Genomic DNA, 18738 nt, shown 5'->3' with positions numbered 1-18738 from the left:
TCCTGGACAAACTGAGTTCTGGGGGGAAAACTCATACAAACACAACTGGAAGATAAAGTAAAAAGTAAAGTAAGTAAAACTCATACAAACACAACTGGAAGATTTTTGTTTTTTCTACAAGGAAAGACTGGGTATCGAATCTGTGACGTTCTAGGTGTAAGGCGAGGGCAGCTGCCACTCCTCCGCTGTGTGGCCCAGAATAGATGCACCATATTAACTCAATTTAAATGGCGACACCTTCAATATGCCGAGACGCCGCTCAGCCTCCACAGAAAAATGAGTCAGCTAACAACTGTCGCTCAGTGCGGGGACCTCCTGTAGTGGGCGTTGTTGAGTGACAAACCAGGAGGAGACCGTGAAGTTGTGGTCAAACAGAGGAGTGAGGAGGAGCTGGGAACAGAGGAGTTGAAGGTGGGACTACTAACGGCTCAAGTTAAAGTCACAAAATCCTGACGTTGTCGACTGCAGTCGTTGGATTTTACAAACTAACCAAAGGTAAGTCCAAACAAAACTTATACTTATACTTAAAATAAACAGATACTTCACATCGGTGTGTTAACCGTGAGTTCGGTTCGAGTTAGAGAAGTCAGTTTTTAACTGCGCATGTTGTGGAACAAAGATGTGGAAAAGAAGACGTGTTTCGACAGCCGGGGACAAAGAGCCGCAGCCGAACAGTCTGTTAGTGTAAAATTACCGCAGCTGTGAAACTTTTAACAAATTCAATAACGGAGGGGAAGCAGCGGAAAATGTCATTTGGCCCGGGACACAACGCTGGTATTGTTTGGTAAAGTTAGCGGTGACTAACGGTCAGAGGCAGGGCCACTTTTGGGCTTCCTGAAATAAAAAAACAACAACAACTTGTTTTTTTTTTCTTCTTGTGATGACGTCAATAAGCAGTAGTATATGATATTTAAAATGGCGGGATTAAAAGTTATTGTAGAAAATGGTGTTAAGTCGTGGTGTTACGGCGAAAGTAAAAAAAGACGTAATTTTATGACAATAAAGCCGTAACATAACGTCAAATAGGCTGTTTACGAGACTACAATCTCTTAACTAACTTTATGAGAATTAGTTCAAAGTCTTAGACTATAACGTGTACTTTACGGTAGATTAAAAAAAATAGTGGTTTATTACGCAGGGAAAAGACAGGTTGACAAAAGTAAAAACCATGTGGGTTTGTCAGTTGTGACATTAGTACAGAAAAAATACGATTATGAAAAAGACATAATATTACAAGAATATGAAAATGGTAATAAAATAAAAAATGCTAAATAACATCATCCACTTCCTTTTTTTGAATAGTTTTTTTTTTCGTTTGAATGTCGTGATGCTTATGACGACGTAATGTTGATGAATCAGAAAATGACGCATCTCCTAATTTTCTTAAATCAATGTTTATGTATAATTTAAGAAACGACTTCGGGGTAAATATTCTGATTCACGTTCACGTTTTACGGTGGGTGTTTCCCCGTAATGTCTCCCCCTAAAAGATGTCACCTAAACTTACTTACAAACTTACGACTAGTTTTCTCGTAATACGGTCGTGAGTTTAAGACTTGTTTGTTGTAAATCAACAAACTTTTTTTTTACCTTTAATTTAACTTAAGTTTTGTCCGTCGGTGTGGCGTTACTAACTACCCAGTCTTCAGACTGTGGTGCTCTAACGTTGTGCTTAAATCCCTGATTTTATCTGCTCGCCATTTTCCTTTGTTTGATTACCCTACGTCTTCGCTCACCTTCCAAAAAGAATCCCTATTTTTTCTCAAGTCAAACTCGCGGTTTGCTCCGACCGTGGAGCATTTTCAACATGTTAAAACGTACGGATGAGCTGCCGTTAGACAAAGAGCAGTGAAATAAAGGCACAGTCGCCCCTTCAGTACGTTTTTAGGCACCGGACAATAGGAACATGTCTGACACGTTTGTTGTGATCCCAGCCATCACTGTGGACTCTACGTTGAAGTTGACACATCTTACCGGAACTTTGTGATCCCATCCATCACTGTGGACTCGTTGAAGTTGACACATCTTACCGGAACTAATTTCTTTAAATTTGTGCACCTAACCGAAAATCGACTTTCTATTATAGTCGATTAATCAAAATATTATATTTTCAATTGGTCGAGATGTGCAACAGTTGGCCATAATAATAATTTCAATATTAATGTAAAATGATTGTCAAACACAACCTTGGTAAAAAAAACTGTGGAATCTCTTTGGTTGAACACCAATGCTAATGAGACACATGCTAGCCCTTTTACACAAAAATGTACAGGAAATTACCAAAATTGTTAGGAAAATGTTACACATTACCAAAGATGTCACAATAAACTAATACATGTTTGTTACATACCAAAGAATGTTTATTGTGAAATTGTTTACCTGTGGCAATGGTACAGAAGTTTTAAGGTAGTATTAATTGTCCCATACCACCTTTATTATGATTATAGTCATTAAATGAGACCAATTTATTGTAATCATTTTTTAATTATTACTTGCATGTCAGTCAGTACTATCTATCTATGTTGTGTTTTGTATTTGTTACATTTAAAAGGGAAGTTTGTTTCAGTTTTCTCTACAGTTCAGGTACACGATAGTTTACATGTGTCACTTCCTGTTCCACTGAAAATGACTCTGCTCTTCCACAACTACTCCCGTTACTGCTGATGTCATATACATGGGCATTAGTTCTGATTTGGAAAAGTCGGAAATGAGAAAATACAATACAAGAAATACAATAACATTTTTTTCTTTTTTAAAAACTGTATTTCTTTGTTATTTTGTTTCAGGAAACTGATCCTTATCAGCCATGGCTGTTGAGGGGGGAATGAAATGTGTGAAGTATCTACTCTTCTTTTTCAACTTCCTTTTCTGGGTGAGTGACAGTCATATATATATATATATATATATATATATATATATATATATAGTTGTTATATTGTTGTTCGTGTGATTAGCAGTAAAAGAGAAAGTAAAAGCTGAGCTGTGATAATCAGTGATGTTTTTCAACGAAGGGAATTCGATTTTATCAGTTTTTGGTTCATTCACTGTTTCCTCAGATGAACTCATTCAATGATTGAATCACAAACACTACAGAATCTGTGACATTTCCTTTACATCGTTTGTTCTAGAACAATCACATATTGTATAAAAATCACATGAATGACACAGGGTTTAAAAAAAACAAAAATCACATTTTTTGAAGACTCAGTGGAACATGTCCGGATGGAACTTCCCATTTCCTGGTTGTAATCTGTTTGCATTTTACTCTTTGTTGGTTTGAAGGATTTAGCATTAGAGGGCGATGATGGAATGTGAGTCTTATGACCATGATTTCAGAGTTACGGGATCATGTGACTCATCCACATCACTGCCTTTTCTGTTTTTTCCATCCATCCCTGACATAGTGATAGACACAGCTGTAAAACATTTATTTGTAATGTGGTTTAGTCATCACATGGGAGGAGGAATTCCAGCAGTACACTTATAATAATGTTCATTATAGAAATACACTATATATATATATTTCTCCATGTGTGGGCCTTATATGTGTTTTGTTTTCACCCATGATCCAAAGAAGTTATTGTAAATCCTCAGAAACTGCTCTTTTCATTGAACAAAGGAAATTAAATCACAAATCAGTGGAACAAATAGTCAAATAGTCAAACATTTTAATATTAAAATTAGTTTTTCCTGCTAAAAAATAATTCTGAGAGGAAAAGGTCCACGACCCAGAGCTGGGCCCGCCCCCCAGTTTGAGAACCACTGCTTTGATTAGTGCATAAAAATTCACTGGAATTTGTTCCAGTGAAATTTCAGCTTCCTGTTCTTATGTTATCCAGATAACAGATGGTTCTTTCACATTCATTTTGATGTGGTTTTATTGCCGTGTTGGTGTAAACTGACCTTCCTCGTTCTCCGTGCTCCTCCTCTGTTCCCTCTCATGTTTTCTAACGTCAGCTCTGTGGAACCACCTGTAAGATTCACACTCAAATATTGACTTTGGTGGCGCCAAGCACTGTCATTTAGTGGCAGCAGCAGCTTAGAAAGAATAACTTTACAAACCACATCACGACATGACATCAGTCTGTTAGAACCTGGGACATGGGTTCCCTTAGAACCAATGTTGTTCTTCCTTCAGGTGGTAACTAAAAAGAGAAGTGAGAAAGGTTTTACCCACAAACTGTAATCTGTCGTTTACTGTGTTTTACTGTTCACTCAGGAAGCAGCAGTTCAAAAGAATTATCTGTCGTTTTTCATTAACAAAAAAACAAAGGTTTTACAGATTAGTGCGCCCCCTATTTACAGTATCACACAATGTTGTTTGGCTTTAGCATGACAAAGAGTGATTGTGAATTCAGATGTTTCCACATCAGGCTGTTTAATCACATGGTAACTGTTGATTACGCAACGTTAATCACGATTAGTTGAGATAAAACAACCTTCTTGAAGACTTTGAAACACCGGACAGATTCACGGTGGTCCTGATCTGTGTTTGGGTAAATGAGCTGGAGTCACTGGTCTGATGAAGACCACACGTGTGTCACATGTGTACCAGGGGTCTGTTGAAGAGCTCCTGGTTCTCCTCCCTGACGTGACACATGAACATCACACTGAGTCATCTGATCATTTACGACCACATTCAGGAACTGTGTCAACTTTGTTGCTGAAGCCTCACACGAGTTTCTCACATGAGTTTAAGTTGTTCTAGAAATATTTAATATCAAACTCAGTCGTTGAATACAAAAAGAATTGAACAATAATAGGGTTTCTGGACGTACTTTACATGAAGAAATTATACTACAGTTATACTACAGTAAAACTAAAACAAGTGTGGTAATACAGGGTGGTTTTCAACAACTGCAGCCAAAGGTCTTGAAGTCTTCCTGTCTGTTCTCCTCTGACAAAAAACCCCTGGTTTAAAGATATCTTCACAGCCTTTTATAAAATTAAAATTGAAGTTTTTTTTTAGCCCAGTTAATTTTATCTCCTTTTTTTAGAAATAGTTCTGCCCCAGTTTGGAACTATGCTTTAGTTCATTGCCAGGACTAAACTATTCAGAGCAGGTTTTGCTGTTGGCGACGCTGCTTTTTAGAAAGAAAATATTTTTTTAAATTTTCTCCTACATTTTCGTTTCTTCCACTCTGAACATTCCCAGCTAAAAAAAAAATTTCTCCTACATTTTTGTTTCTTCCACTCTGAACATTCCCAGCTCTTCGTGGCTTTTTGAATCCCATTCCTGTCTCTACAAATTAGTTTCTGTTTGTGGAGGGAGATTGATATTAATTTAGTAAATAAAGCTAGTTTAGCCTGTGGATAAGTGGTTAAAGGCTGTGATTGTCATCCTGACTGGGCTGTGGTGAGGTTTGTGTTGGGAGTTCCAGTCTCTGAGCTGATGCCGAGTCAAGAAAAAAGATTAAAAATGTCTTTAAAAGAATGTGATCATCTCCAAAATTCCGTCCCTGACTGACACCGTGTCCCGTGTTTGTCTGCAGATATGTGGCCTTGCCTTGATTGTGGTGGGAATCCTGGTCCAGGTGGCGCTGCACAAGACGCTCATGATCGATGACGCCACAGCGTCAGGAGCTCCCATCCTTCTCATCGTCATCGGCGTGGTGATTTTCTTCATTTCCTTCTTCGGCTGCTGCGGAGCCTGGAAGGAGAACTACTGCATGGTGACGATGGTGAGTCATGGAACGGAAACGTCACCACGAGGCCCCTGAACACGTAGAAATCTGAAACTAGATCAAAGATAATAGGAAGGATGTTGGTTCGAACTGGATTTGGACTGATGTCATCATCAGCATTCCAACCAATGAGAACGTCAGAACAGAAAAGAACTGTGGGGACACAAGAAGCAAAGTCATTTATTACAACTGCAAAGTTAAATTTCCACCTCAGTGTAGTACTGGAGTACTACGAGACTGAAGTATCACTCAGTTGCAGTACACATGTTGGTGCTGGGTTTTATTTATAACCAACTAGATAAACCCGTAATGCCCCTGACAGTGGGATATACATCTGGTTGTATGTTTAATGTGATTAAAATAATGTTTTACATTTGACCCCCTAGTGGACAGATGAAGAGCTTACACCTCAACAAGTCACTGTGTTGTTCAGGCGTATTAAACTAACATTAATTTTAGTCAATTTTAATAGTTCTACACAGTATTAGTGCTGATGTGTTTAAGGGACAGCAGGGGGCAGTATTTTCAATTGAAATAGTTCTATTGGTACCAAAAGCTCTGCTCACTTTCTGTTCAACTTCAGTTTTGAGATTAATGGTAATTAAATTTTTTATTTTTTTTGCCCATCTTTTATCACCATAATAGTTGTTGATCGTCAGATTTTTTTCTCCGCAGTTTGCCATCCTTCTGGGTCTGATCATCCTCGTTGAGTTTGCTGCAGCCATCGCTGGATATATCTTCAGAAACAAGGTTGGTGCAAAAATTCACAGATGTCTTCGTTTTAGAAAACCGTGCAGGATTTTGACCCCCCCGAGCCCGCCCCCCTCTTTTCTCCACGCAGATCTCAGATGTGGTGCAGGACAGCCTCACTGAGATGATCACCAAATACAACTCCAGCTCAGAAGAATTCAGGGACACCGTGGACAAGATGCAGTTGGACGTAGGTTGAGCCTCACTCTGTTTACACAGTCTGTCTCCACCTTCACGTAACACGGCTGCATCCTGGTGTGTCATGTGTTTCTGTTGACTCAGGACATGCTTTCCTTCCTACCATCTATCTGTTGACATAAGTTGGTCCGTGTTCATCGAGGCTCGGCAGGTCCACGCCCCCATGTTTTTAATTCTTACACATTTGAACTTTCAGTTGAAGTGCTGCGGCGTGAACAGCTCCTCCGACTGGAGAAACTTCAAGGACGACGGGAAATCAGTGCCCGACTCCTGCTGTTTGAAACCCAGCCCCGGGTGTGGAGACATGACCATGACTGATCCTGACAAAGTCTACCAGAAGGTGAGGCCGCAGTGACTAACGCCTGTGATGACCACTCAGTAAACATGTGATGAAGGTTGTCAGTCCCTGATGATTTGTGATTACACAGCATCAACTCACAAACAACAGCAGAGGAACGTCATAAAATCACGTCACGGCCTAAAATTGGTCAAAAACTCTAATCTGATTTAAAAAAAATCCCTTATTGTCCCAAAATGTTAAGAAAAAAACTCTAATCTGATTTAGAAAAAAAAATCCCTTATTGTCCCAAAATGGGGAAATTCACAGAGTGAGTCAACCCACCAGGCTGCCACAAGGGCGGCGCCATTAAGCGGAAAAAAACATATTTTCACCAATACAGGGTTCAGACTGAGGATGGCTCCATTTGTACATACTTTAACTTGGAGTATCTGCTCCTCCAGCCACAGGCTCACGATAGTGTTTCTGTTTAGGGCGAGTCACGTTACGTTAAGTTGAGTATTTGGGGTTAGGTATCGGACCAGACGAGCTACAGTTGTTTTAATTGATGTTTGACCCTGACATTTTGACCAATATCTCATCAATACCAGTCCTGAGTATCTGGTCGAGCCACGCCTGGAGTGAAATCAGTATAAGAAAACATTGGGTTAAATATTTGCCCCCCCCGCCCGCCCCCCCGCTCCCAGAAATAACCTGATGAATGTTGTGGTAAATAATAAACAGGCCTGGGCTTGAATTCAAAGAGTAGAAGAAGAAGAAGGAGGAGGAGGAGCTTACACCAGAGCTGGGGTTTGGGTGGAGACACACACTCACACTCACACACACTCACACACACTCGTGCAAATATATTTACATGTAAACACAGGCTGTTAATTAAAACCACATGCAGATTCCCACTCTCATTATTGTCATTACATCATTATTGTGAGTTTTCAGATTACAAAAACACATTTCTCCACCAGTGAACTCCAGAAACACAGACTAACTTCTCAGTTTTGTCACTAAATATAGTCGTGGTTTATTTTCAGTTTCGTTGTTTTTTTTTTTGTTTGTTTGTTTGTTTTTTTTGCTGCTGCTCTTTTTCTTTTCTACACTGGAACAGTTTTTCCTGAAATGATGGTTTGTGCTCCGAGACGACGCTCACCTTCAGTTTTCCTTGATCTCATGGCTCCCCTCACTGTTGGTGTGAATCTGGGTGTGAATAGTGGTGTGAATGGTCTCTCTATAGTGACCCTGTGACCCAGTAGAGAGCTGTCCTCACCTGAAAAAGATGAATAAATGGATTAATTCATTAACTGAATAATGAATGAACTAAAAACCTCATCAACACAAACACAAACCCTAAACAGAAACATCAAACGACTCGGTAACCATAGTGATGGGGTTCACAACCTGTACATCCACAACTACTTCATTAAACATGTGCCAAAAAACCGACCGTGACTGTGTCTCTGCTGTGCAGGGTTGTCATGACGCAGTGGAGGAGGCGCTGAAGAAAAACCTTCTGTGGGTGATAGTGGCCGCCGTTGTCATCGCCTTCCTTCAGGTGAGCAAATTCATCAGAATTCAACGTGTGTGTGTGTGTGTGTGTGTGTGTGACCACGGGGCAGAGTACAGTTCAGAGTCCAGGACACATGTGACCTGTAGAAAGAAAGCTGTGCTGTGATGAGGATCAGCTGATCACACAGTCGTTGTTTCCCATCCAACGCCCATGTTTAAACAGTACAGTAAATACACCTCTGTGTGTGTGTGTGTGTGTGTGTGTTAGACTGGGTCACAGGGTTTGAACGGTACCCGTGCAGGTACATTCATGAAGCAGACTTTTGTCTTCAGACCTCCTCTGTTCATACGTTCAAATTTAAACCTAAATATTTTTTTTGATACGTCGTTACTTTGTTACAGGTTTATTTCTGTCGGTTGATAATGTAGTTCAAACCTGTAGATTGACCCACAGATGCTGCACAGTTCTTACAATTAGCCGTCCAGGGCTATTAGCCACACGAGCTAAAAGTAGCTAATGCTAGCTAACGTCTATTTATTCTGGATGTGTTTTCCTGTTTTGGAGGACGACGCTGTGTCAGGTCTGCTTTATTTACAAGGAGGAAAAAAAGGGTCATTAGTTTCAACACAACAAATTTAATTAATCATGAAGATTTGATATTATCAAATTTATTAGAACTAATATTATTGTATTATTTTAATTTAAAAAATAAACGGCTGGATAACAAGTTCTAAGTCCTGTTCTTTTTTTTTTGTTTTTTTCATTCAGATTTCGGGCTTGGTTTTCGCCTGCTTGTTAATGAGAGGCATCCGCAGTGGCTACGAAGTCATGTGATCAGTCTTCAACCAACAAGGAGCGGGCTACACAGGGCATGCTCGCCGCGAGCTAGCTTTATTTAAGATTGTTAAATTAGCTCATCGTGCAATTCCAGTTAAACACAGAACAATTTCTTTTTTCCCTCATCAAAAACTTTTGGTTTGTATTTTCATAGTTGACTGAATTCTAGGCTCTGCTATTGTGTATATTTAGGAATAAGAATCGTTAGAGAAGACACGTTCACCTGGTTGGTTCGGAGGAATTCTAATTCTACTTCACTGCTCTGTCTGTTCCCGTCATAGACTCTTATATAAAAAATGACGTAGCTATGACTTAGCTATCTGCTCCGCAATGACTTTTCTAAAAATAAATATGTCAACATTTAACATTCATTTTCCTCAACTGACCGTTAAAGTCTGATCGTTTCAAATTAAACTGCATTTACACTCCGTTTACGTTCAGTGACGGGGTGGCGCCAAATCACACCTTTTATACCAAATTAAATACCTGTGCCTTTAACGAGATGAATACTTCCTGTCAGTTGAACCAGATTCTACTGTAGCTTCAGGATCTGCCTATATGCAGATGATGAATTGATTTGTTTTAGAAAATCACAAATGACTTTAAATGTTTGGTGAACGTTACATTAGAGTTATTTGTTTTTAATCAAGATCACAGTTTTGACGTTAATGTTTTTCTTTTTTAAGGTAAATCAGATTCTTAAGAATTACCAGTTTGTTTGATTTAAGAAGAGCTGAAAAGTGCCTTCTACTCCCACTGAGTTCTGTTCACGTGTTATTCTTCTTCACTGATAGCTGTGAACATTTCTCATTTACTGCATGTACATCTTTACTCTAGAGACTTTCTTGGCTTTACGATAATAATTTGCTGTTGTTTCCTGTCGTTGAATTACTCGTGACTTTGCTGTAAATGTAGGAAAACATGAAGCCAACGGCAAATAAATCCCAATTGATATTTAATTCAGACACAGTTCTCCATACTTTATATTATATCCGCAGTGCAACACGACATGGACAACTTCAAACAACATTAAATATTTCTTTAAAAGAAAAAAGCATCAACTCAAACATGTCTGTGGAAGAAGAACATGAGGCAAACAACACGTCACTTCAAACAGAAACCAGTGGGTGGGGCTGTGATGTCCTGTTTACAAAGACAAACTTACAGTTGCTGAAACTTTAACCAATTGTGCACTGGTGTGGTTTTTTTTATTTTTTATTTTAAATTTAATTCTAGTGCAGCTTGTAGCCTGAACACCATGCAGTAAACAAAGTGCTAATTCTTTTGATGTGTCAGAGGCAGTGAGTATGAGTTCTTTTTTTTTTTTAAGCTCAAACAACTTCTGTTTTTTTAAATCCCTTTTCTGGTTTATCTACAATTTCATCATGACCAGCACAACTTCATCTAAAAAAAAAAACCACAAACTGAGGTAAAATGACAACAGAGCTGAGCAGAGGAAGTTTGTAGAAGTTTGACACTGAAATATCCCAGAATAATCCTGACTGTTGTGAATGGAATGCTGGAGAACGCTGACGCTGAACGTCCAAAAAATAATACATGTGGCTCTGCTGTCCTTCTGGAGCTTCTTCATGTGTGTGTGTAGCTTAAAGTGTCAGAGACGCTGTCATCTTTACATGTCAGTCAACAAGGATTTGAGACTAAACTACACCAGTAGGTGTCGCCCTCGCTGAAGTTATGACTACAGTTTTTAAAGTAAAGACAATTTTTGGCAAAAGAAGAAGAAGAAATAATAAAGTTGTGTTTTTTGTGTGTACGAAAGTAAACGGAATTACAAGATGGGGTTCTTCTGGTTCCTCGTCAGTGTGAATGCCCGAGAGCACGCGGGTAGTTGGCAGAGAGGAAAACCATGTTGTGCAAAATCAGCGACACCTCAGAGTCTGAAAGAACAGAAACTTTTGTTAGAAATATAGAACGACGACATTTAAAATAATCACAGCTTCCTGTCCAATAATTCCACTGTCAATACGAAGAAGATTCACCTTTCAGGGCGGACGATATCTGCAGCCACTGAGACAACCAGGCCCGACACTGGTCCACACTCAGCTGATCAGCACCCAGGCCTCTCACGTAACAGGCCTACGAGGAGTTCAGCTTTAGGATCGGTGTTGGATTTTTCACGTACGTACAGTTATAGGTAAAGTTTTTATTTTTGTTTGTGCTGTTCATCTGAACGACCCGGAGTGACCAACCTGCCTGAGCTCAGAGTCACTGAGCTGGTGCATGCCCAGCCTGCTGAGGGCCCGGTCCAGCTGCAGCAGCTCCAGGGCGTGCCTGTTCAGTCTACGACGGATCAGGAAACCAGGGAGGCGTGGCGTCAGGAAGAGCAAATGGCTGATGTGTCGCTGATTCATCGCGGTGAAGACAGACAGAAATGTTGTAATGTTCAAGTTCCTCAAAAACAAAAAAAATAAGAATCCACTTTCTAGAGCAGTGTGTACAGAGTGAAAACTAACAGAACAGACTGACCATGTGTTCCAAACCCAAACGCTCCAGGACCAGAGGAGGTCCAGAGAACAGGGTCCGGACAGCGAGGACCTCAGACACTTTGGGGTTAGCTCCGCCCTGGACCTGAAAAATGTTAACGTTTCACTCTTTAGGTTAACAATAAAACAGAGCAGCAGTAGATTAATTAACACTCGTGGTGATTAATTGGGATCATAATAAACATTATTAATCTATAGTAGTTCCATAGTGTTGTGGTTAGAACACCTGCGTACTCAATGGCGCCTCCTGTGGCAGTGCCTGCCTACTCAGTGGCGCCTCCTGTGGCAGTCTGTGTCATTGCAAACGGTCACACTGCACAAATTTAGTGGAATAGGTGACTTATTATTAAAAATGATGAATTCAGATAAGGTAACATTCATAATACAAATGTTATCGTCTTCATAAATACTCCCTACGTGTATTTACTGCGACTTTTACAGACCTTAATCCAACACTTCAATATTGACTTAAAAACTAACTCCATCTCGTCTGACACATATGTGATCAAACACTGCTGTTGATGACGGCTCCTCTCTCCCTCCTCATTTCCTCCCTCTCTCCCTCCCTTCTCCTCTCCTCCCTGGCCTTTACTCCCTTTTTGCCCATCATGTATCACATCTTGTCTGACAAAGTACTTCTCATCTTTTTGTGACCACACATTTAGCAACTGTAGTGACTGGAAAGAAAACCAACAAAAATATTCAGGAGTGTCGACTGTACGTGCCCTGTGTCACAGTTTGTGTGGAAAACGATCAAAAGTATTGGATGACGTGATGGTCAGTTGAATCAAAGCTGGCAAAACTCGCCCCCGTGTGGTGCGAATGGGTACTGCGTTAACTCAGTGTCACAGGGAGAGATGATCATTTATTAATTATTAAGGATGTAACTGGATTTTAATTAAAAGACGAAAAAGAAAAATATGATGGCCAGTGGTGGCGCTGTACACCAAGCTACGAGTACCATGGAGTATATTGGTGCTGAACATTAGAGAAAAAAGTCCAGATCACTGTGAAACTGCAAATAATACTAATGCATATTGATGAGGATACATGTTTATCAGCCATGACGTGTAATTTTTAGAATATAATTTAGTAACCTTATAAAATTTATACAAAAGCCATGAAGTGTAATTTTAAATTATTATTTATAAAAAGTACTTTTTTAAGAATATGATTTAGTAACCTTATAAAATTTATACAAATTTTAGGTTAAAATTAAACTTAAACTATTATTTATTGAGCAGAAGTAAAAATGTTGGACAAAGTGTTGACAACATGGACACTGCCATATTTATCATCAACCCCCCCAAAAATCCCCAAACTGTGACCTTTTCTTACTTTCACACAGAGGTCTTTCAGGCGGCTCATTAGCGGAGCATTTTTGATCAGGACGCTGGAGCGCTCGAGCTCGGTTAGTACTGGTCTGTGGTGTTGGGCCCTCAGGGAATTATACAGTGCTCGAAACTCTAAGTGCTGCTTAGGAGTCCAAAAGTGAGGGATGAGAAGCTGGCGTGGAAAAAAATACCTGAGAACGGGAGAGCACACGGGCATGATGGGAGATTATGGACAATGTAAAATGGTGAGTGCTATGCTATGTTACCATGTTAGCAGGAGAGGAACTCAAATGAATTCACTGTTAAATGTTTGGGTGACTCACATCATGACAAAAACCAGATAGTTGGCAAAGGGAGGGGCTGAGATCACCACTAGGGGGATGGCTTTGATCATGTTCCTGCGAAACTGGGAGGAGAAAAAAAAAACTATGAATAAATCATATCATTTATCAACCATTATGATTGTTTTATGAAAGGGATAAAGATATGGAAAATTGTTACAGGTCAAAATATAAATTTCTAAATAAAATCATTGTCTTCAAGTTAAAAGTTGCTTTTAACAGCTACAGTATATAATAAAATAACAATTATAATTTAGTATTACAGTGTGCTTCAGTGCACACCCACCTGTCTGAGTTTCTCCATCTCCCTGTAGGGCAAGTTGCGGAATTCTACTCCTCCAGAGTACATTTTTGTTTTGATCCTCCTCACCTCTTTGATATCACTGAACAACAGTTTGAATCCTGCAAGAGTGAACGACGATGACATTAAAGACAATTGACCTGGATCACATTTATAATTAATAATTATAATAGAATAGAATACAAACAAATGTGTTCACCTTCCACAAAGGTATGGTAAAGCTGATAAAAACGAGGAAATCTCCTTTTGAGAAAGGCTTCATATTTGCTATTTGCCCACTGTAGCCTTGAGGTCACGTATCGACCAAGACCTCGTCTGACCTCCGTGGATGAGTAAAGTCTACACAGCGGCAACCTGCAAAAAATAAAAATAAAATAAAGCATTAAATACAAAACAAAAGCTGTTTTGTTGTTTTTCCACTTTCGCTAACTTCTGCAAGATGGTATTTTTACATGACTAAATAGCACCACTCACCGGAGACGAACGCGCGGTGCATATCGTGTATTTGTAAATAGAGAAAGTTCATGAATATCCATCGCTTATCACTTTGCCAGGTCGCGGGACTAACCCCAGCTATCAACGACAGAGGGCGGGGTTCACCCTGGACAGTAGTTCCCTCATATTCAAACGTAATAAATTCGAGTAAATGAGATTAAATTAATTAAGAAATTAAGGGATGTAGTAGGATATTATCACCACAACACTAAAAGTATCTGCAGTACTCCAAACTATTTTTTACCACATATTTTTCATGTCTGTTGACCGTAATAGTTGTCGTCTTAATCACAATATTGACGTGTCGTCATCTATGACGAACATGTCACTATTTACTAGTTATAGGTCAATATATATATATATCACAGTCATAATGCATTTAAACCGATTTAAAGCCTATCAAAAATACAAACAGAAGTTCTATAATGATACCGACACGGCCAAAACATCATTTACAGCTTTTATTTATGAAATACGTCTTTAAATTAAAAGTAAAACCGGGGACACCCAGTACTGACAGCACGTTAGCTTAGCATGACTTCAACGTAACATGACAATAAAGAACTAACCTTTCATGTACAACACGTTTAAACTTACCTTGGCTGACAGTGGACATACGGATAATAAAGACACGCCGTTGGAGGACAATTTGTCCTGAGGCCGAGCAGTCTGACCCAAGACAAGCGGCCGCAATGGCTCAAACTGGACACCGCCATGTTTGAAGCACCAGCGAGCTACCGTAATGGCGCTGATATACGGCCAAACGCAAACCGCTTAATTACCGTAATGACAGATGATAAATCCATATATAGTTACATATTCACACATATAAACACACATTAAACACATGTAAATGTGTAATATTCTTAAAGAAATGTGTCGGTTAAAGGTGTCGTTCTTACTCGTACGATAACAAAAGAAAAAAGAAAAAAGAAAATGGAAGAATGAAGGTGAAGAAGGGCTAAACAGTGTTAGAATGAAGGTGAAGAAGGGCTAAACAGGAAATTCGACCGGACCACGACGTGAAGTACATGGGATGCGTCGCAGTTGCTTCGTCCGTCCAGCTCTCCCAGGAGACTACAACCAACAAAGGTTCAGACAAAGTTTTTAGTTTTGATTCAGCAATTTTTTTTTCCCGGTATCAATGTGAAGACTGGTTTAACTAGATTAGAAAAGAACGAGTAAATTTTTTTTAAAAAGAAGAAAGAATGCTGAAAACGTTACTTTTAAGTTTTTACAGTTTGGCACGTCGCCATCTTTTAAAACGGATCGAGTTTGTATTCGCTTTTCTCCGCGTTAAATCTTGTGCTTTAAAAGTATGGACGTCTTAAAACTAGTTTAAATGTCTTTGTGTTCTTTTTGTTGTTGTTGTTGTTGTTTGTTTTGTCTAATTGGAGCCTCCAACTTACCGTGTAAATACACCTGGTTGTACTGAGTAAACGGCATCCACATCACTAACTAACCAACCAAATCGTTAGGCCGTGATTAATAACACGCTGCAGCTTTTGGTTTTATCTCTGCATTCTAGCCTGACCTCATCTGAACCTTCGGCTCAGCAGCAGAGCGTTTTTCCAAACATGGCCTCCATGTTAAGCTTTGGAAGCTCCACCAGTGCCTGCAGGACTGCAACTTCTGGAAGAGCAGAGGTGGCACCGGAGTTTGGTAAATTTGTTCTGGAGACGCATCTTTCATCTGCTTTATTCCACACTGTGTTTTACACTCAGAACTCATTTTGTGACACCGATTTGTCAAAATGGTGGCCGTTGTTGTTGTTCTTAGCTTTTGTTTCTTTTTCTCCAGATGATAAAGGAAATCTGGACCCTGACAGACTTCTGCAGTGTCCTTTCGACAAAAATCATCAGATCAGGTCTTGCCGCTTCCCTTACCACCTTATTAAGTGCAGGAAGGTGAGTGAAGGATTGATTAATGTTGATGGATTAACTGGTCTTGACTTTATAATATTGTCAGTCTGGAGTTTGTCAGTTTCTCAGCTGACACATACATTTAAAAATGAACAATAATAAATTCAAGACACAATTCATATCATTATTATTCTGTTTCTGTCTGATGTCAACTTTTTGTCTACATTACGTCTGAGTTTATATAGCAGATTTATCAGAAATGATGAAATTCAATAATATTTAAGTTTAGTTTTGGGATGACGTGCAACGTTTCATATATGATTGAACCCAGAATCACCCCAAACTGGCCAGTGAGCTGAAGACCTGCCCCTTCAACGCCTGCCACCTGGTGCCCAAGCACGAGCTCAGTCACCACACTGAGACGTGTGTGGACCGGGTGGTCGTGGACTCTGGCAGCGGTGGGTTTTTTCTTCTTTACTCTCTGTTCTCCCCGTGTGTGTGTGTGTGTCTGTAGACTGTTCCTGATTATATCCTAACTGTCCTTCAGCAGGTGATGTCAGTGGTGATAATAAATGGCACGTCCCTGTCAGTACCTGGGTGAACCCTAACGTGACTGAAGACTGGGAGTCAGGTGAGATAATTATTATATTTTTGGTCATGAGTATTTAACCAGATTTTGTGTTTTGAACTAATTTTGTTTTTTTTTTTTTTCTTCTGCAGAAACTGACCACAACGCCTCCCCATTTATCTGGGGTCGAAGCAGCTCCTTGACTGTGAAGTGAGCGACACTTTCCATCTCCATCCTGACTTTGACTCATTTCGTTCATTTTTAACACGTTTTCTTTTTCCACAGACAGGATGTCCCTCCAACCAACAACCTCGGTCCTAGTTTTCGAGCCCCCAACACCCTCCCATGGTTTTGAAGCCAAAGTTCTCCTTTTAAATCTGTTCTTAAATTGTACCTCACGGCTGGGATTCGGTTCGTCTTTTGTAGAACTGTTGGGGTCATGTTTGAACAACTCAGTTTTTAATTTTGTTTGTACCCAGATATTTTTAAGTCTCTCAAGGTTAAAACCCATACCCCTGACCTGTTCTTACTGCTGAAGTAATGCTATTGTTTGGAACCTGGAGACTGGAATAAAACTTTTTTTTTGTTTTTTTACTAAAAAAAAAAGTTTATCTGTTGTGTATTAAATTGTGTTACTTGCAGTTCAGCTGAAATAAAAGGGAATAAATGTACATTATTCCATAGTCCAAGGTTTCGTTTCTTTAAACAAAGGCTGACAGCTTAGACCAGCGTTGACTAAACTTTATCATATTTTTAAATTAAATTTAATAATGTTTTTTATAAGCACAGATATTTTAAAACAAACAAAACCCGAGGTGGATATGATAAATCGATAGCTACAGATTACCACAGGTAGGCGACTGATTCTTTAAAAGTTCTTTTGGAAGTGTCGAAGAAAGCAACACGTTGTATTTCACATAATTGCCACAAGATGTCAGTCTTAACTCGGTTTTTGTTTTAGCCCACAGCGCTTAAGTTACAACAAGAAACGTTGAAAATGGTGATGAACCGCAGATCACTGTGTGTGCAAATACTTTCCCCTCACTTGTTAAAATGTCTTAAAACATTTTTAACAGTTTAATCTTCATCAAACAGCAACGAGATTAAAACGTTAACTGCGTGTATTGTGTATATTATATGCGCGGTCATTAGGGCCTTTAAATAGAAAAGAACGATGAAGGAGAAAGAGGGACGACAGAGGAAGACAGTGATGCAGGATATTTTTCCCATCTGGGGGACTGTTTTTGGTGTGACACCCTCAGATGTCCAAATGTTCCGGTGGCACCGCTGTCGCCTAGAACTAATGTTCCACTGTGAATTATAGAGGAACATTATTTTAAAAGTTTCTCAAGAGAAGTTCAGGATGTTCCTAAAATGAACTGGCACTAAAATAAAGAATATACAAGGGAACCGCGGTCCCCAAGCTTTTTTGTTGTTGTTTGTACCAAGCACCGGTCGTCCGGTATCTGCCATTTCTGCGGACCGGTAATACCGCGCCATCGTTTTTCAAAGTAAAACACCATAAAACGCCATCGTTTTTCAAAATAAAACATCATAGGAATTAGTATCAGAGTCTGTATGACCTTTTATTTTGTAACATTGACAGATTATCTTTGAATTAAAAAAAAGTAAATAAATAAGACTGGAATCCTTTTGGGATGAAGTAAATTAGTCTGAATAATAAAAAAAGTAAATAAATAAGACTAGAATCCTTTTGGGATGAAGTAAATTAGTAAAACCACATGACCCACAGTCCGGCACCAGGTCCTGGACCGGGGGTTGGGGACCACCGGTCTGTCTGAATGATTGACCTCAGACTTGACTCCTGTAAATGAAGCCTCTGTTGTTGGGTTTTGTTTTCTAACCGCGACATTCTCATATTCTCACATGAGACCTGAGCAGGGCACAGCCCGCTCCTTTTAAAGCCGTCCTCTTTAAGTCCTTTAAGTCTGTGAAGCCTGTGATCCTTTATTATCGCCGGCATTTCTGCCTGGACGCAGACGCACTGCCTGCACTTTCCCAAGTTTCCACTGAGGCAGGATTTTTGGATTCCGGGCGCTGCCCT

The 18738-nt window shown here is 39.6% G+C and overlaps 3 protein-coding genes and 1 long non-coding RNA gene across 6 annotated transcripts; 2 read left to right on the top strand and 2 right to left on the bottom strand.

Moving 5' to 3' along the window:
• The first annotated feature begins 340 nt into the window (after nt 1–340).
• cd63 (CD63 molecule) lies at nt 341–10227 on the top strand. Its single transcript, XM_008319499.3, has 8 exons — nt 341–495; nt 2787–2872; nt 5493–5681; nt 6360–6434; nt 6526–6624; nt 6829–6972; nt 8393–8476; nt 9200–10227. The coding sequence occupies exons 2-8, from the start codon at nt 2807–2809 to the stop codon at nt 9263–9265; spliced, it is 723 nt and encodes a 240-aa protein (XP_008317721.1). The 5' UTR covers nt 341–495; nt 2787–2806; the 3' UTR covers nt 9266–10227.
• LOC112487605 (uncharacterized) lies at nt 5492–8386 on the bottom strand. The gene is made up of 2 exons (XR_003050859.1): nt 8075–8386; nt 5492–5738 (listed from the first exon to the last, which is right to left on the bottom strand). It is a non-coding gene; the product is annotated as an uncharacterized LOC112487605 (long non-coding RNA).
• Nucleotides 10228–10479: 252 nt separating the features above from the next.
• letmd1 (LETM1 domain containing 1) lies at nt 10480–15788 on the bottom strand. Of its 2 annotated transcripts, none has more exons than XM_025059314.1 (9): nt 15653–15788; nt 13948–14102; nt 13734–13849; nt 13430–13512; nt 13111–13297; nt 11756–11857; nt 11479–11631; nt 11269–11365; nt 10480–11166 (listed from the first exon to the last, which is right to left on the bottom strand). In XM_025059314.1, exons 3-9 carry the CDS (start codon nt 13794–13796, stop codon nt 11087–11089), a joined length of 765 nt encoding a protein of 254 aa, XP_024915082.1. In that variant the 5' UTR covers nt 13797–13849; nt 13948–14102; nt 15653–15788; the 3' UTR covers nt 10480–11086. The 2 variants fall into 2 exon arrangements, with proteins under 2 accessions (XP_024915082.1, XP_008317723.1); XM_008319501.3 differs by lacking the exon at nt 15653–15788 and adding an exon at nt 14841–15162.
• gtsf1 (gametocyte specific factor 1) lies at nt 15220–17369 on the top strand. 2 transcript variants are annotated; one of them, XM_025059317.1, is made up of 7 exons: nt 15220–15335; nt 15772–15905; nt 16044–16150; nt 16437–16563; nt 16656–16736; nt 16826–16883; nt 16959–17369. In XM_025059317.1, exons 1-7 carry the CDS (start codon nt 15280–15282, stop codon nt 17026–17028), a joined length of 633 nt encoding a protein of 210 aa, XP_024915085.1. In that variant the 5' UTR covers nt 15220–15279; the 3' UTR covers nt 17029–17369. The 2 variants fall into 2 exon arrangements, with proteins under 2 accessions (XP_024915085.1, XP_024915084.1); XM_025059316.1 differs by having other exon boundaries at nt 16653–16736.
• Nucleotides 17370–18738: the final 1369 nt, after the last annotated feature.

This window comes from Cynoglossus semilaevis, chromosome 10, assembly GCF_000523025.1.
Source record: "Cynoglossus semilaevis isolate Cse_v1.0 chromosome 10, Cse_v1.0, whole genome shotgun sequence".
Lineage (NCBI taxonomy): Eukaryota > Metazoa > Chordata > Actinopteri > Pleuronectiformes > Cynoglossidae > Cynoglossus > Cynoglossus semilaevis.
This window is presented reverse-complemented; position numbering and strand designations above follow the sequence as displayed.

Coding starts and splice junctions, on each gene's coding strand:
- letmd1 (XM_008319501.3), bottom strand. CDS start 14,959: ATGGCGGTGTCCAGTTTGAGCCATTGCGGCCGCTTGTCTTGGGTCAGA. Junction 13,850..13,947: donor TTACCATACCTTTGTGGAAG/GTGAACACATTT, acceptor TCACTCTTGCAG/GATTCAAACTGTTGTTCAGT. Junction 11,366..11,478: donor GTGACTCTGAGCTCAGGCAG/GTTGGTCACTCC, acceptor AACTCCTCGTAG/GCCTGTTACGTGAGAGGCCT.
- cd63 (XM_008319499.3), top strand. CDS start 2,807: ATGGCTGTTGAGGGGGGAATGAAATGTGTGAAGTATCTACTCTTCTTT. Junction 2,873..5,492: donor TTTTCAACTTCCTTTTCTGG/GTGAGTGACAGT, acceptor GTTTGTCTGCAG/ATATGTGGCCTTGCCTTGAT. Junction 5,682..6,359: donor ACTACTGCATGGTGACGATG/GTGAGTCATGGA, acceptor TTTTCTCCGCAG/TTTGCCATCCTTCTGGGTCT.
- gtsf1 (XM_025059316.1), top strand. CDS start 15,280: ATGCGTCGCAGTTGCTTCGTCCGTCCAGCTCTCCCAGGAGACTACAAC. Junction 15,336..15,771: donor GGAGACTACAACCAACAAAG/GTTCAGACAAAG, acceptor TCTGCATTCTAG/CCTGACCTCATCTGAACCTT. Junction 16,564..16,652: donor GGTCGTGGACTCTGGCAGCG/GTGGGTTTTTTC, acceptor ACTGTCCTTCAG/CAGGTGATGTCAGTGGTGAT.